Below are 16,798 nucleotides of genomic sequence, written 5' to 3'. Positions count from 1 at the left end.
GTATTTTCCACTTAACCATTTTATTTAAGGTGTTACATAAGCATACTGTATATATATACAGTAAATACTTTAAGCATGTAAGCATTCAAGACACATGCCTACAAAGAAGCATTTAAGCATTGTTACACACGTGCGATTAGCAGGCAGCTAAAGGGCTTAAGTAATGGTAATACTATGCCAGACCAGGGGGTGGCAGAATGTGCTGACTGTCTCTCTCAGTCTCTTGCAGACCATTCTCGGGGAGATCCCATCGGGTTCCGTCACCACAGATGATGTCACTTCTGGTTCCGGCACTACTGATGGTGTCACTTCCGGGTCAGAAGCCACTGATGATGCCACTTCCGGTCCCCGGAGACAGCACTTTCGGTTCCGGCTTGGATGACCTAATTTTCTCTCCCAACCTTTAAAAACCACCATCTTACCTCCACTTGATCAGTTATGTTTTGGACTCTGTCTTGTAAACAACTCAACCTTTTTTCTAAACCGATTGCAGCCAGGATTAAATTATACGGGTGGCTGCCCCAAACCTTTGTGACTGTCTGGAGTCAATTTTGTTACAGCATACAAGTTATTTATTCATTTTCTCATCCTTATTTTGCATATACTGTACAACCATAAGTGCTGTGCACCTGTCCAATATTACAGCCTTTTTTCCACAGATGGCAGAACATGCTGTTGCAGCAAGTCAGTGTCTAAATGATATTGACTTTGCTGAAAACATTTGTCACTTGGACCACATACAAGAGAAAATCACTGCAGTGACAATTACAAATGATGTGCTGAGTGGAACATGGATGGCAATGGAGTATCATGGTGCTGCAAATGGTGCTCGTGTTAAGAACCAAAAATTTAATTTTGAGATTTTCTACAAATGTTGCATAGAAAGATTACTAAATCTAGCTCCACTCTAAAAAGATAAAAATAAATACTGAATCATAAAATAATACTTTTGCTCCAATGAATCTAAATATAGTTTTACAACTTTTTCACATATTGTAGTATTTTCTGTACTATTTTAGTGTTTATATCAGAAAAAAGGCAAACAATGTAATTAAGGAAAAAAAAGATCATAGAAAAGTACTTAAAATTGTGTTTCAGTTAAATTACCTTGTTGGCAACATTGACATTGGCATTTCGGGACAGCAGCAAAGATACCATGTCTACATTTCCCTCCTGGGCTGCAAGATGGACAGCACTAATGCCTTGTCGGGTGACAGCATTTGTACTTGCACCATATTCCAGGAGGGTTGTGGCAATGTCCATTTGATTCTTTTTGGCAGCAATATGTAATGGAGTGTAGCCATTCTGGAAAAATAGAAAGTTCCAAGTGAGTGCTTTACACACACATACTGTATATATATATATATATATATATATATATATATATATATATATATATATATATATATATATATAATATACATACACACATACTACACACATACTTAAATATACTCATACATACATATGCATACACACAAATACATAAATATCATAATGTTTTTCAGCAATATCCTGTAAAATAAAATCATTACCTTTAATATTTTGATAATCAAACAATATAAATAATTTATAGTAGCTCTATTTCATAACTGATTCAGCAGCTACCTATTTCAATTGAAGGGTCCATTTTTAGCAACAATAAAAAAACATCACAGACACACATTGATTTCTTAAAAGCTGTCTACTTGTTTGTCTAACATTTTATAACTTATACATTGTTGACCTCCAGTGTGGTTAAGGAGCCTTTCCTCTAAGACTGGCTTGATATCAAGCAGACATCATGCCTGAGACTTTGGAATAAACACAGCTCTATGAGTGTTGGGAATTGCAGTGAGCCTTTCACTGTTATGGTACCACTAGTGTATGTACTGAATTGTGTTGTTAAGATTTCTTGTATTAGTACTGTAGTTATTTCCAGTTTTATTTTACAGGTCTTAGCTTTGTAACACTTCTACTCTCTCACTTTAAGATATTTTTTTACTATTGTCTTTTTTGCTATAATTTTATGAACACCACCATAATGTTGCTGTTAACAGCCCCCAATATTTGCTGTGGGCTGGTCGCTCTGCTGTACGGCAGGGGTCCCCAACCACCGGTCCGCGGCCCACTACCGGGCTGCAGCCGTCTGACAGCCGGGCCGCGACAGAACTGCCGGCAACGGCGACTCACTCAGACTTTTCAGAACGCTTGGCAGGCGGAGCTTTGCAGTGGCGCAGAGAGGGGAGAGAGACCGAAGTGAGAGAGTATTACAACAAAGTATTTTTATGGTCCTGACAGTTTCCCCATATGACATGAGTCTATAGAAATCACGTTACTACGAAGTACATTCAACAGATACTTTCATTACAACGAAGTGACCTTGAAATACTTGAACGAATCATCCACAGAGCAGTTAGATCTGTGGTCGCAGCTCAGATGTGCACGTTTGCACAACGATCCCCAAACAGAAACATTGTAAAAAAATCTCTTTCTTCGAACTTTCCTCGTACTGTTTTTTTTTTTTTTTTGCTGTTTTTGTTGTCTGTGGTTTTCATTGATTCCTTTTGCTTATTGCTTGTCAACATTTGAAAAACACCCATTGGAATTTAACTCATTGTCACCCTCCTATAGAAACGGCAGACACGAAAAAAAGATAGCAGTGTTAATGTTTGTGATGTGCAATCTGTTGGATTGGCAAATGTAAAGCATATGTCTTTGTTATATGCAAAAAAAGAAGAAAAATCTCAGATTGCAAACGTATGCGAACTGCTTAATAACTTTAATAATAATAGAAATGTTATGTAAATTGTGTATAAAACTGCCCCCCCCCCCCACACTCAAAGTGAACTTTTTCAATTATTCTTTATTTTCAAAATATTCACTTATGAACATGCAGGGGCAATTGACTGAATGCATTAATAAAATGATATGCAGTACTCTCTGGTTTTCTGAAAACACTCACCTGCAATTATCTGAAACCACTTACCAAGTGCAATGCTGTGAAACATTTTATGATTTATACTTTCAGAATACTTGGACATTACATAAAATATGACACTTTGTTAGCTTAAGAATGGAAAACTGCTACTGACAAAGGTATGCATGCAGCTACATATCTGCACCAGATATTATGGTGAAATAAGAACATCACAACAACTTGCATGTTATATAGTGAAATTCTGTACCTTGGCCGCTGCATGTGGGGAAGCTCCCTGGTCCAGGAGGAGAAGTGCAACTTTCTGGTTATCGTAGTGTGCAGCTACATGCAGTGGAGTTAAACCACTCTAAAACACATGCAATAGACTCTGTTAATAGTCATGTACAACACGGCACCTTTCACAATCTTTGATGGTTATAGCTCTGTAAAATGAATTGGTTCTTTTTGGCACAGGTAAAACAATAATCAAACATGTACTGAGAAACACTGAGAAATCACCCAAAATACATTCTGTACACAGTAGGCTCACACACATTTAACCGAATGAATACAGCCTCTCTTCCAGAAACACCACTGCTATCCATTAACAACAAAGATTAAAAGTATTAGTTGGTGTGGTGAGACAAATGTTAATAGTAGCTTATGCACAACTGTACATTTTTTCAAACTGTGGAAAAGTATACGATTCTCAAAGGTGGCAATGCACAAAAACATCTGAAATATCTTTGAACACACAGAAAAAATGTTAATTTAGTTGTTATAGACTTGCATGTGTTCTTTTTGTCAATATTTCTTAATTCACAGAAAAACAAACAATTGTTTCACAAGATTGTGTCAAAAGCTTGTTTTTTGACCATTGTTTTATTTTCATTTATTAAAAGCATGGCATGATAGTATGTTGATTATATAAAAGTCCAGCTGCTTTGTGGCAGTTTCACAAATAATATTAGGGCCAGCATTTTCTGAAAGAGAAGAAGGCAAAGCTGTTGGCCTTTTTTTATTATTTATTTTAATCACTTCCAGATTGCCATTCCTGGACTTTTAATCAGTTTCTGCAGTTTCTTAATCCTATTCAAATAGTGCTTTGCTGAAATCTCAGAACATCATAAATAAAACCATTTTAAGCTCAACACTCTATGCCTCTGGATCTACTATGAAACTAATGAAGCTTAAAGAAGTGAAGTTAATTTGTATCCCCCATAACTTGAAAACTATATGCCATAGGACATTTTATTCACACCAGTGACTGTGAAATGTGAGATAATACAGTGCAGCATTTTTAATTGTTTACTTTTAAGTCTATCCACAACCTTGCCCCTTGATAGCTGTCCAGCTTCCTCCATGTTGCCATTCCATCCCGCACCCTTAGATCCTCTTTATCCATCCACTTGCCAAGTCCAAATTTGTCCGTCTTACCACCACAGGGAGCAGAGCATTCAGTTGATCTGCTCCCCAGCTCTGGAGCTCACTACCATCTAAGCTTAGAAATATTGAATCATTCTCACTTTTCAAATCTAAACTTAAAACTCATTTGTTTAAAACTGCTTTTTCTCTTTGACTGCAATTGCTCTGTCTGGTTTTAAGTTTTCTATTTTAGTTTTGTTTATAATGTTTGTTTTATCTATTGTTCAGTATCCTTGAGTGCTTAGGAAGGCGCCTACAAATAAATAAAATGTATTATTATTATTAGTAGTAATCAAAATCTGAGATGCAGTGGAAAATTTTTAAAACATGCTGTGATCTTTTGTGGAACAGTCCTACTGAAGAAGATAACAATGGTTACCCAGACCTTGTTTCTGGTTGTGAAGGGGCTCTCATAACAGTTGAGAGCCCCTCAGAGTGGTGGCTCTGAGGCTAGAGATCTGCACTGGCAATCGGAAGGTTTCCGGTTCGATTCCTGTAAATGCCAAAAGGGAATCTGCTCTGTTGGGCCCTTGAGAAAGGCCCTTAACCTACAATTGCTGAGCGCTTTGAGTAGTGAGAAAAGTGCTATATAAATGCAAAAAATTATTATTATTATTAAGCTTCAGGGCCCCAAAAACATAGGTCCACCCTTGTAAAAAACACCCCTGGGTTGGCTTTGCTGGGTAAATCTAATGCATACAAGCCTTCAACTTAGTTTTCTACAAAAGTATAAAACTAATATCTTTTATCATATTATAATAAATTTCATATGTTGATGGACTGTTTTCATTGGCGGCTTTGGAATAGTCCATGATACACTGAAAACATCTGTTTTTTTTGTTAAGTGTCACAGAGGCAGAAAAAATTATTGTAGGTGGAGGCACAGATGGAGCCTACCTCCAGAATTCAACAGGCGCAAGGCAGCTAACAACATGGGAACTGGGAGTCAGTCCATCACAGGGTGAACACACAGAAACACACACAGACACACACAATTTACCAATGCCAGTTTATCAAACCTGCATGTATTTGGACTATGGGAGGAAGCCAGTGCACCTGGAGGAAACCCACACAGACACTGGGAAAACATGCATATAATATTTACAATATTTTGCCTCCAAAATGTTTTTTTTTGTCAAATAAACATTTGAAAACTTAATTAAAATAATTATGCTAGAGGGAAAACTGTAAAAAATACAGATAGATATGGGCTTGGCATTTTTTAAGGCTTAACTGATTAACTAAGCTAATCTTGAATCTTTCTTATAAAGATCAATCCCGGGCATTGATAGTCGTGATAGAGGATGATCTAGGGCAAATATACAGTACAAAAAGTGCAAAGTGTTTTTTATTAAAAAGCAAAGGCATCAAGAAGTGTCCAAAAACTGCAGTACGATCAAAAGTCTTCAATAAATAATCCATAACAGTGCTGTGCAGGGATAAAACCAATAAATAAATAAATCCAATTAACAGTTAAAACCAGGAATAAAATCAAAGTCGGGATCAGCTCCTCTTATTTTGTCCTTAATGCTTCTCTCTTGCTCACTTTCATCTCCCCTGCTCCCCGTAAGGTCTGCTCGGCAGGGCTGGCACACCGGCAAATGAAGTCGTCCATCTGGCTCTTGTTCTAGTCATCTCCGTTGGTAACTGCTGGGATCAGCCGAGTCCATCTTCCTCTTCCAGCCACTTCTGTCAGTCACTGCAAAACCTCAGAGCCCACGATTGCCCCTGCTCCAACCAATTAATAGGGTTAACCCACTCCTGGAACGCCATTCCATTTGTCCTACCACAGGGCATCCCTGACTGCATTGCCTCCTCTCCATTGCACTGGCCCAACTACCTGATCCTGTTTTCCCTCTCTTCCTTTTGTCTTCCCATTCTACATTTACTCAGACTCTATATATCTTTCAGTGTAAGTGCCACTAGCACTGACCCACAAAATTACTAATGAGGAAAGGCTGAAGGAAATCATTCACCCACATGTGCATAATTAATTAATCCAGTCCCCCATTAATCTTCCATAGCCGCACATCTTTTCTATACACCAGTTCACCTACACTAGTGCATATGAGTATTACTGTTACTTTAAAAATTCCTGTACCTACATTATCTGCCATGGACCCTTAATATGTTGTACCACATAGTTGCAAGGATTGAGGGCAACACCAATACCATGCCATTTAAATGCAAGACATCCAGTAAAATTTAGACTCTGTATATATAGGATGACTTTCCAGAATAGAGCACAGTGTCAAAGTCCAAACACATAAGGCACATATTACATAGAAATAGAAAAATGTATCTTACATGGCAAATATAACACTACAATACTCCAAATATGTATGGAATCAAATTGAAAATATGTTTTCAGGTCCATTAAAGAATGATAGAAAGTAGGGTAAGAATCTGAGGAATTGTATAGCCATCCAAAAATACATGGCCACAATCAAAGGAATGAAGGTATCCATTGATTAGCTGTATCAGAAGAGGAAAACAGAGAACAAGAAACGCTAAAACATGAAAGTCTTTTTGAAATAGAGAGAAAGCACATAGTTGTGATCCAGCCAAAAGCAAATTAAGAAAAAGTGTCAACACAATGGGAATCATCGTATGCTTTGTACACAGATTCCCTTTTGGCAGCATGAAATGTGTAAAAAGTTAGATTAGAAAGTCTGCCAAGTAAATGTAAACCCTAGAAAATGACAACATTACCATTCTCCATAGTGCCATTTTCTGTCAAAGAAAATGAGTATAAACAATATCATATCCATATTCCAATATTTTGCCTTGTTGGCCACATTTAAGATAAATTTGTAATTTCTGCACCATTTAAATCTCCTAGCTATGAAAATATTAAAACAAGAAATGCAATAACATACTTCTGCATATTCCTCCTAAACCAGTAAATGAGCATTTTGCCTATAGTTTGTCAAGGACACCGAGTATGGGAGTAAAGGAAGGACAGGTGGAGACCATTCACATGGACTATTTGCTCCCACAAAACAACAGGTGGCAGTCTCTGTAAGCCACAGTACCTACATAGATACTCTCAGAGCAGGTTGGGAATTACAGTCCTGCTAAACAGCCCTGTTGGGTTCCATAGGTGCAGCCAGGGGGAGCAGCAGGGACAGACTCTCCCTACTGTACAGAACTTCCGCCTGACCCAGAAATACTTCCAATATGTAGTACTGTAACAAGGGAAGTACTTCCAGCTCTGGCATAAAAAGGCTCCTCACCTCAGACAGTCAGAGTCCGGAGGCGGAGGACGAAACTCACCTGGCTGAGTGAAAGGAGAGGAAAGAAAGAAAGAGGGAGGAAGGATATTGTTTTCAATTGTGCTTGTGCAACCTTTAAGAGAAGCCTGTAAGAGGTATTTACGAATAATAAAATCTCTATTTGAACCCTGGACTTCTGTTGGTGTGTTGGGGGCTCAGTGCCACCCTGTACAGGTTACAAGTCATTTACAATGAAAAGAATATAAAATAATGCAAGTGTGTAAAACATTTATTTATTATATTCATTTATTTATTAATATTGGAATATGTATTTTTAAGTATTCATTTGCCACAAATCTGCCAGACTCTGGATATCAGCAAAATTGATGTGTTACCAACTCTAGGACACTCAAATATAAATTACAGTAAACCCATGCTGACCATTTGGTAACATACTTGTACTGGACGACTTTTGATGTCTTTTATAATTTATTTAAGGTGAGATTATTGGCCTGTAGTTACTAGTGGACCAATCAGATATTTTATTTATATTCTACTGTGACCTTCAGCCTGGCTTTCTGCCTGAACATATGTTTCCATTATGTAACAACTGTCAATAATAAATAATTGCTAGATTGAAACATAAAATGTGGTGACATGTCCATAAAGATGTACTCTCCTTGTTTGCATTTTCATCATACAATCTAAACAAATGCTGTGCAGCTGACTTAACTGTATTAACTGAGTTGCTGCAATGTATTCTTGTCTGTCCATCAAAGGGCAGATGCCCAGCGTGTATATGTTCACTCCTTCTATCATCTGATGCTGAGTTTGGCTTCCAATACCAGGCTATGTTTACTGTTATACAGTTTAAAATGTGGATGGACAGGTAGGTAAATCAACATCTCTTTTAACATCTTTGTGGCAGTGAATGTGCAATTGTCCCCCCTCTACATGTGTAAAGTGTTTTTAACCTCTATGTCACTTTTTCATTGTACTATATTATTCTCTATCAGTAACAGCTTATGATTTCTTAAAGCATGACTAATTATGTTTTCATCAAATTTTGCACCTACAGAATATATGATGGAACACAACAGCTCTTAACAATGCAATTAGCTGGATTCAACTTAAGCTTCACATGTACTAAAGTATGACAGAAAATGCAAAATCTCAGGATCAAATTAAAAGCTAAACAGATGTGAAGAATCCTTGTTCACTTAATACTTAAGCAAATATTAGGGAGAGAAAAACAAATACTTGATTAAAACATAGAGAATTTCTTTATGGCAGATTGGGATATTATGAGCATATTATATAGAAGGACAAGGCTAGCCAAATAACTTATGAGTAAAGAAGTAGAAGCAGCATTAAATTTGAAAGGATGCACAAGAAATTGAAAAAGAGCAAATACTCCAGATTGAGTAATAAAAGTGCTGTTCTGCTTTGTGAGTTATTATTATTTATTTAAATCCATGATAATTAATCAATGATTTTATAATATAATTCAAAGCCTGACCAACTCAAGCTTTCATTTCATTTAAACCCACTCATATATTTTTATAAAATGTATTACTGCCATAATTTTCAGAAATGCCACCAATTAAGTATTTCATATTTTGAAAATAAAAACCTATGCAACCCTTTTAGTCAGAAGAAATACAACCACAGCAGGGGCTTACCTTTCCCGCAGCATCAGGAGAAGCTTGCTTTTGTAGCAGAAGATTGGCAACTTCAATTTTCCCATATTTTGCCGCTACATGTAAAGGAGTAAATCCTTTCTGTGAACAGATGACAGAGCCTGATTAATTTATGCAAGACTTTTTGTAGCTTCCTAAAGACTGCCATGTTCAACTGGTTGGAATACTGTTGCTAGAAGTAAATGTCATATCAAATCTTTTCACAGAGATTTTTATTTTTTTGCATCTATAAATCCCTTAGTAGTTTAAATTGCTAACGCAAATGACTGCTCCAGGATAGACTTGTTTTTTTTGTGATTGGAAGAGAACAGTTTATTATGTCAAGTCTAACTTATTTAATTCCTATTTTGGCTCAAAGTTTTCCTAGGTGGTAGTTTCAACTACATAAAAGTGTGCTTTAAATAACAAACAAAGTAAAGAAGAAATGCACAGTGAAAGTGATAATTCAAACAGCCATTGTTAAGAAAATGAACTGGCTATGAATGTTTTATATGCAGGCAGAGGGTTTTAAAGGACAGTTTCAAGTTATGTTACTCCATATTCATTTGATACGGTTAAGATATGGCTGTATCTGTATCATATGCTGCTACATTAAATGATTCTGAATCAAAAAGGTTGTATTTCCATTACAGTCTTACCTGCATTGATCGTGAGCAAGGGCAACAGTGTCATCAAATTTGTGCTAGTGCTTTGGTTTAACTTCTCCTAATTAATTTTGGTGACCTTAATAGTACAAAGTGATAATTTTTTAATTGTGTCATTTAAAAATAGAAACAGAGCAAAAGAACTCCTAATAAATAAGTTTTTTAAATCATTTATTTACTTCTTCACTGTGTGCAGTTTTGTCTGGAATGCTTGACTATGATTTAATACAGTGTTTATACTGTACTTTATGAGACAGATTCATTTGGGATAAAACAATACTCCATCAAGCTAATCCAGATCTGTACTATTCTATAAGAAACAACCTCCAATATGAGTCACAGGAGTTTACACTCTAGTCCCACCAGGATTAATTGCTATGGTACTGTTTAAACTAACTCAGAGTTTGTAACATAAAGGTGACATTTCACTGGATGTGCTCAAAGCAGTTGTCATTTCAAATTTCAGTTCTCAGCTGTGTTATGTCTTTGTTTGAAACTTTAAAACAAAGTATAAGATAACTGAAATATGCCACTTCATATATACAATAATAGCCTTTACAAATTCCGGAAATCTGAAAATCTATCTTTTACATTCTACAAAAAAGTAAACTCATGCCTTCTAGGTCAGGGGTCACCAACTCTGGTCCTGGAGGACCACCGTGGCTGCAGGTTTTCATTCTAACCCTTTTCTTAATGAGTGACCTGTTTTGCTGCTAATTAACTTCTTTTGAATCCATTGTAATTGACTTGTTCTTGAAGACTCAGGCCCCTTAAGTGTTTCCATCCATCCATTTTCCAACCCGCAGAATCCGAACACAGGGTCACGGGGGTCTGCTGGAGCCAATCCCAGCCAACACAGGGCACAAGGCAGGGAACCAATCCCGGGCAGGGTGCCAACCCACTGAAGCCTTAAGTGTTTCTTTCTCCTTAATTAGCAGCCCAAAAATAATGAGATACAAAATGAGCCAAAACAACTGGTGTCCATCATACAATATCTGAAAATAAAGAAAGGTGAAATGCTCCACAAAACATTTTAACAGTGTTCTTAGAAAAGAGAAAATCAACAGTTTCATAAATGTATGCTATTGCACAATGAGAGCAGCAACAAGCCATAGAATTAAAGAACGGGTTTAATTAACAACAAGAATCAGCGCCTAATTAAACAATTGGTTGCAGTTTGAGGCCCTGACTTAGTTGGTCTTCTCTTGGCTCCCTCAATTCATACTTCATTTCTGTTTGAGTGGCACTTAAGGAAAGGAATGAAGCAATTCAGAGGAACAACGAGTAAATTTGGGGGAACAAATCTTAAAAGAGAAGTAAATTAAAATGAATTCCAAGAAGTTAATTAGCAGCACAAACAGGGTACTCATTAAAAAATGGGATAGAATGAAAACCTGCAGCCACGGAGGTCCTCCAGGACTGGAGTTGGTGACCCCTGTTCTAGGAGTTATACACTTGCATGATTTAAATACACATTCTTTGAAATGTCATACACTGTTTTCTGAAAACTTTTAATATGGAAAGAAATGACCCAAAGCCTTTAGCATTAGTAGTGATCAGCTGTTTGATTCATAATAATCTGAGAATTACAGCTAAATTAATAAATACTGAATAAAAATGGTGCATTTCTGCACATTTTAGTAGAACTTCAACAGCACATGACAGTGGGGAGGCATCAAGTTAAACGAAAATACTTTTGATAAATTTGGATCAACAATGGAATTTTCCAGTACTTATTCATCTGCTCTTCCATGCAACCCTAGCTGGTAATTTGAAAAAAATCACAGCTTCATGGAGGGAAACTTTGAACTTAATCCTTTATAAAGGAACACACTTCTTGCACATTAGTTAATTCTGTGAAGTGCATACATATATCTTCTGAATGAAAGATTATTGGCCTATTATTCAAGTTGTTAACATCCTTCAAAGTTCAGCAGATATGACAAGCAAATGTACAATGCTACAAATGCTTAGATACCCCGAAGGTTTGGAGTGGAAACCATAATAGCAGTTTAATATTATGTGTATTGCTCTGTAGGGTTCGCTTCCCGGGTCCTCCCTGCGTGGAGTTTGCATGTTCTCCCCGTGTCTCCGTGGGTTTCCTCCGGGCGCTCCGGTTTCCTCCCACAGTCCAAAGACGTGCAGGTTAGGTGGATTGGCGATTCTAAATTGGCCCTAGTGTGTGCTTGGTGTGTGGGTGTGTTTGTGTGTGTCCTGCGGTGGGTTGGCACCCTGCCCAGGATTGGTTCCCTGCCTTGTGCCCTGTGTTGGCTGAGATTGGCTCCAGCAGACCCACGTGACCCGGTGTTCGGATTCAGCGGGTTGGAAAATGGATGGATGGATGTATTGCTCTGTATTCGTACCTTTGCTAAATACTCAAGAACATTACATTTAGTACACTTGAAAGGAATAACATTATATTTATCTACTGTACAAATATTTATAATAAATGAGTAGGTTTAAATGCATAGTGTGTGTTTACTGGATATATGTGTGCACAACCAATAAAACATTTTTCAGAATAATCTTTTTGCAAATCTATATACTGTAGTCTGATACCATCGCTCATGTAACTTTAGTAGAACTCTTTAAAAAATGAGTTTCCTTTACTAGTCACTTTTGCAAACAATGTTTACCATCTTCTTTGTTACTCTGAAGAGTTTTTTAAGGGAAATGAACACATTGAAATAATTTAGAGATTCATTAGGACTATAAGAGCAATATGGCAGCTTTTTCCGAGGTATTTTCTTCTTGTGTTGTCACAGTAGAGATGTGAGGATATATATTGACAGAAACAGCTAATTAATGAGCTTCTTCTTTTTGAACAAAAAGCCAGTACTAATCTGGGCACAAGAAGCTTTGAATAGTAATCTGTATTTGTGGTTTGTTATGTATTGTGACCGTTTCATCCCCGGGTTTATCATTATTTTAGCAGGATACAAATTTTCAACTGTTTAGAATTTAACAATGGCGTAATGCACAACAGCTGAATAGCCACTAGCTTAAGTTTTGTCAATACTCTCGAAAAAAATGGGTTAAAAATTCAGTTGAACATTATATAACAAGTAAATATATAAACATCTTTTTTATCACTTAAAGAAATTATGCTTTCGTTTAGTTATATTATATATGTTGTTTGTTAACCTTAAGAGAGCTTAATGAAGTAAAAACAAAAAAAATGTTTAACTAGAAAAATGAATGAATTTTGCATTTGTTAGGATCAAATCTGATTTAAATTTACTCTATATGTGTTTCCACTGTAACAGTCATTTTATTTATACCCTCCAGATTAATTCCCTTAATTGATACCACATTTCAACTTGCATTATGAGTATTGAAACCCGTGTGTACAAAGAGAGAATACGCAAGTTAGGGAATGCTTTATTGCACAACATTTATTCACAATAATTCAGCTATGATATGTATCCATGCCAGGTACTGACCTGGTTAAATAATATGGACTGATGAGAGGCCATACAAGTGAAAATAGAGTGCCTCCAGTAATTAGTGTCACAATGGAGAGAGCTGAGCTCTGGTATTATACACAGTATAAACACTAAATTAATAATGACACAGAGCTGGTGGGGGAAGTGAAAAATCTATGGACTAAAGTAAAAACAGTTCCCAAGCTCTTGTGTTTGTTGTGTTTATCTTTGCAATAGTTAATGTTTTTTATTTGCAACAACTGGAATGAGGATATTTCTTAATTTATCCTGAATTACAGTAAAACATTTGTTGGTTTATTAATTGTTTTTTGCAAGCTTTTATTTGCATAGGAATATTCAACTGATTGCAGTTTTTTAAAGTATAAAGAACAAGTTAAAGTCCTTCTCACAGAGTATGTTTCACATTATAGCTTTTAAAACCAAATTAGTTAATTCAGGCAAATGGATGCAGTCTGTATTTCTGGAGGGTCATGTCATACCGGGCAAGCCATCCATAGCCAAAAAGTTTAGTACATTGAAATCTTGCACAGATGTTTATTTTAATCATTCTAAGTCTATAATGAAGAATAATTTTTTTCAGACTGATTAACTTTTAAAACACTACACAGTCTGTAGCCACCTATTGAGTTCATTTCATTTTTCTTGAAGTTTATATCTACATGTACGTATTATTTACCTTGGTTGTAATGGCAAGGGATGCCCCATGGTCTAGCAGAACTGAAGCCACATCTTCATTCCCCTCCCTGGCAGCCAGGTGCAGCGGGGTATACCCAGAAGTTGTGCAAGCATCTGGAGAGGCCCCATGTTGTAAAAGCTGCTGAACAATATCAGGTTTTCCCAGTCGTGATGCGATATGGAGGGGAGTCTGGTCATCCTGAAAAGGTGAGGAACTAATTGAGGTATTTTACTTTGGCAGCTGATACTTAGACAAATGAAACACTGTAGATGGATCCATGGACTGATGTTAAGCCTTAAAAGTTAATTTAACAACAGGAGATTTGATTGCTCTTTTCCATGGAACAGCAGAACAAGCAGGAAAGGAGTCAACACCTAGCCTCTAGGCACTTTTGGAATTTTTTGCATTCTTTTAGTACAACAAACTGTGCCCCACCACTGTTAAACAATAAAAATATATAGCAGTTATATATTAAAAGGGTGCCATAAGCTCCTTTTGAAAAGGTGTAGCACAAACTACAGTAATACATTGTTTCACATGTAAAACTGGCATTTTTTGTAATTGCTTGTACGCATGCTGGAAACTTTCAGAGGTATGTTAGTATATATGGTAAGTGGTTTAAGCATTTTTCTACCCAAAGTTCTCACACTTTAGCTTCACACTGGCTGTTTGACCAAATATCATATCTGAAATGTTGGTCTCCCCTCTAGAAATCCACCACAGACATACCTTGGCTTTTGCTTCCACTTGTGCTCCATTTTGAACCAGATATTTAACAACTCCAGCTTGTCCAGCTCTAGCGGCCATGTGCAGTGCTGTTTCTCCTCTCTGAATCAAACACAAAACACACAGACGTCCTGAGAAAAGTCCAGCACAGTAGCAGAGTGGAACAGCATAACAAAACAAGGCTTCTCAGTTAAAGCTTGTCTGCCCTGCTCCCGCTGCTGCTGCTCATACTCAGCGAGAGTGCAGGCAGACATAAACATTCACACAGGAGGCCTCTTAACAGCATGTTGCTATGGTAACAAAAATATACCTCAAGCCAGTTAAGTTTTCATTCGGAATTTTTTTCTTACAAAACCAGTCAAAGAACCTTGTAAGAATGTTTTTATCTGCATTGGGAACTATGAAGTTGTTACATGCATAGTGGCATACTGCATCTAACCCCCTCAGACAAGAAAAACAGGTACACCTCACCCCCACATAATTAGAGCCTTGAGACTTGATAACGTCCTTTCATGCCCTTCGACATAATAATTATTTGCTTTGACCATGTGATAACAAGGCAATCCCATTCCAAAGCATGTACAAAACCTCATGCAAAACCCAAACAAACTTACCACATTTGCTGTATTTGGAGATGCTCCGTGGTGGATTAACTGAGCCACAATATTTTCATGTCCCATAAAAGCAGCAACATGAATTGGTGTTAACCCTGACTGCAGAGATGGAAAGCAAAATGAGGACATTTTTACTCTAACTCTGCATTCATATTGAGTATTTTCAGAGCAGATAAATCTGGATGTGTAGCTCACTTTAATGCTTTTAAATTGCACTGCACTGACAGTAAAATTTACCAATCTTTTATGCATCAATATTGACAATCCATAAGCTTCTGTTCCAAAATATGGCTACCTTTGTTTAATGTTGGCACAACTTAAAAAAATGCATTCAACATAAAATTTAAAAAGGTGAGGCAGTGTGGCATACTGGTTAGAATTTTAGAATTCAAACCCTAAGGTTGTGAGTTCAAATCTGAGTACTGACACTGTGTGACCCTGAGTAAGTCACTTGACCTGCCTGTGCTCCAACTGGAGAACCAAAAGAAATGTAACTAATTGTATCATAAATGCTGTAAGCTGCCTTGGATAAAGGCATCAGCCAAATAAGTACTGTGTATGTAAGTAAAATATAGCAGTTCATATTTGCCAGCATGTTCGTTTTTTCCAGCATCAAAGTCAATTTTTACAGGAAAACCACATTAAGAAAGAAACAAGTCATGAAAGCTTTTCTTCACTTACCTCTGTTACAGCCTGAATTGATGCCCCGTGCTTCAGCAAAAGTTCCATTACTTTAGTGCGGTTCTTCTTGCAAGCAATATGAAGTGGTGTAAAACCATTCTAAAAATAAGCCAAGTAACACTGTTCAGACATTTTGGCAGAGTAGAGTGAAACGTATAGCAAATGCTGGAAAGCTTTACTTAGATGTCTGTTTACCAGTTAGGACAAATACATTACCATATGTACAATTAACACATTGTCTTTCTTACTCTGGACTTTTGAGATCTTTTGAGGACAGCTCACTTGTGGGTGTATACACTGTATGGGTTTTTTTAATTTATTAAACTCCAGTGACACACCCATTCTTTCCTTATTACAAAAGTACATGACACTCCGCTGCCTTGTGCTAAATATAGATTTCTATTAACCCTTTTGCCTGTGAGCAATTCCACAACTAAATCAAATGCAGAATTTCATCATTTTGACACTAATAAAGAAAGAAGCAGCACAAACACTAGTTACTGAATAATATTCTATGCTTTAAGTTTATTTTCAAATTCCTTGTTTTTACCAATATATTGCTTTCTAGGTTAATCAAAAAAGCAGACAACTTCCCATTTGATTGCATCTTCATTTTATTTAATAAAGCATTAGAAGTACGGTTTGAAACCGTTTTATCTTTTGTACTTTAAGTAAAATCCAGTGAACAGTTCATTGACACACTAAAAATGCCAAATGCTGAAAAAAAGCCAAGCATTATTTCATTTTGGGTATACAGTAAATGTTTTGGCCT

The 16,798-nt window shown here is 36.7% G+C and overlaps 1 protein-coding gene across 31 annotated transcripts in view; it reads right to left on the bottom strand.

Annotated features, from left to right (window-relative positions):
- Positions 1-16,798, bottom strand: part of ank3b (ankyrin 3b) — a 643,030-nt gene that overhangs the window by 139,237 nt on the left and 486,995 nt on the right. For all 31 annotated transcript variants that reach the window (XM_051923878.1, XM_051923871.1, XM_051923889.1 and 28 more), the window contains 7 exons: positions 16,027-16,125; positions 15,346-15,444; positions 14,735-14,833; positions 14,006-14,203; positions 9,222-9,320; positions 3,168-3,266; positions 1,108-1,305 (listed from right to left, as the gene is read on the bottom strand). In XM_051923878.1, the coding sequence (XP_051779838.1) occupies positions 1,108-1,305; positions 3,168-3,266; positions 9,222-9,320; positions 14,006-14,203; positions 14,735-14,833; positions 15,346-15,444; positions 16,027-16,125 (891 nt within the window). The remainder of the gene's footprint in view (positions 1-1,107; positions 1,306-3,167; positions 3,267-9,221; positions 9,321-14,005; positions 14,204-14,734; positions 14,834-15,345; positions 15,445-16,026; positions 16,126-16,798) is intronic.

This window comes from Erpetoichthys calabaricus, chromosome 2 (genome assembly GCF_900747795.2).
Source record: "Erpetoichthys calabaricus chromosome 2, fErpCal1.3, whole genome shotgun sequence".
Classification (NCBI taxonomy): Eukaryota; Metazoa; Chordata; class Cladistia; order Polypteriformes; family Polypteridae; genus Erpetoichthys; species Erpetoichthys calabaricus.
Note: the sequence above shows the minus strand (reverse complement) of the source record. Positions and strands in the feature narration are given on the sequence as shown.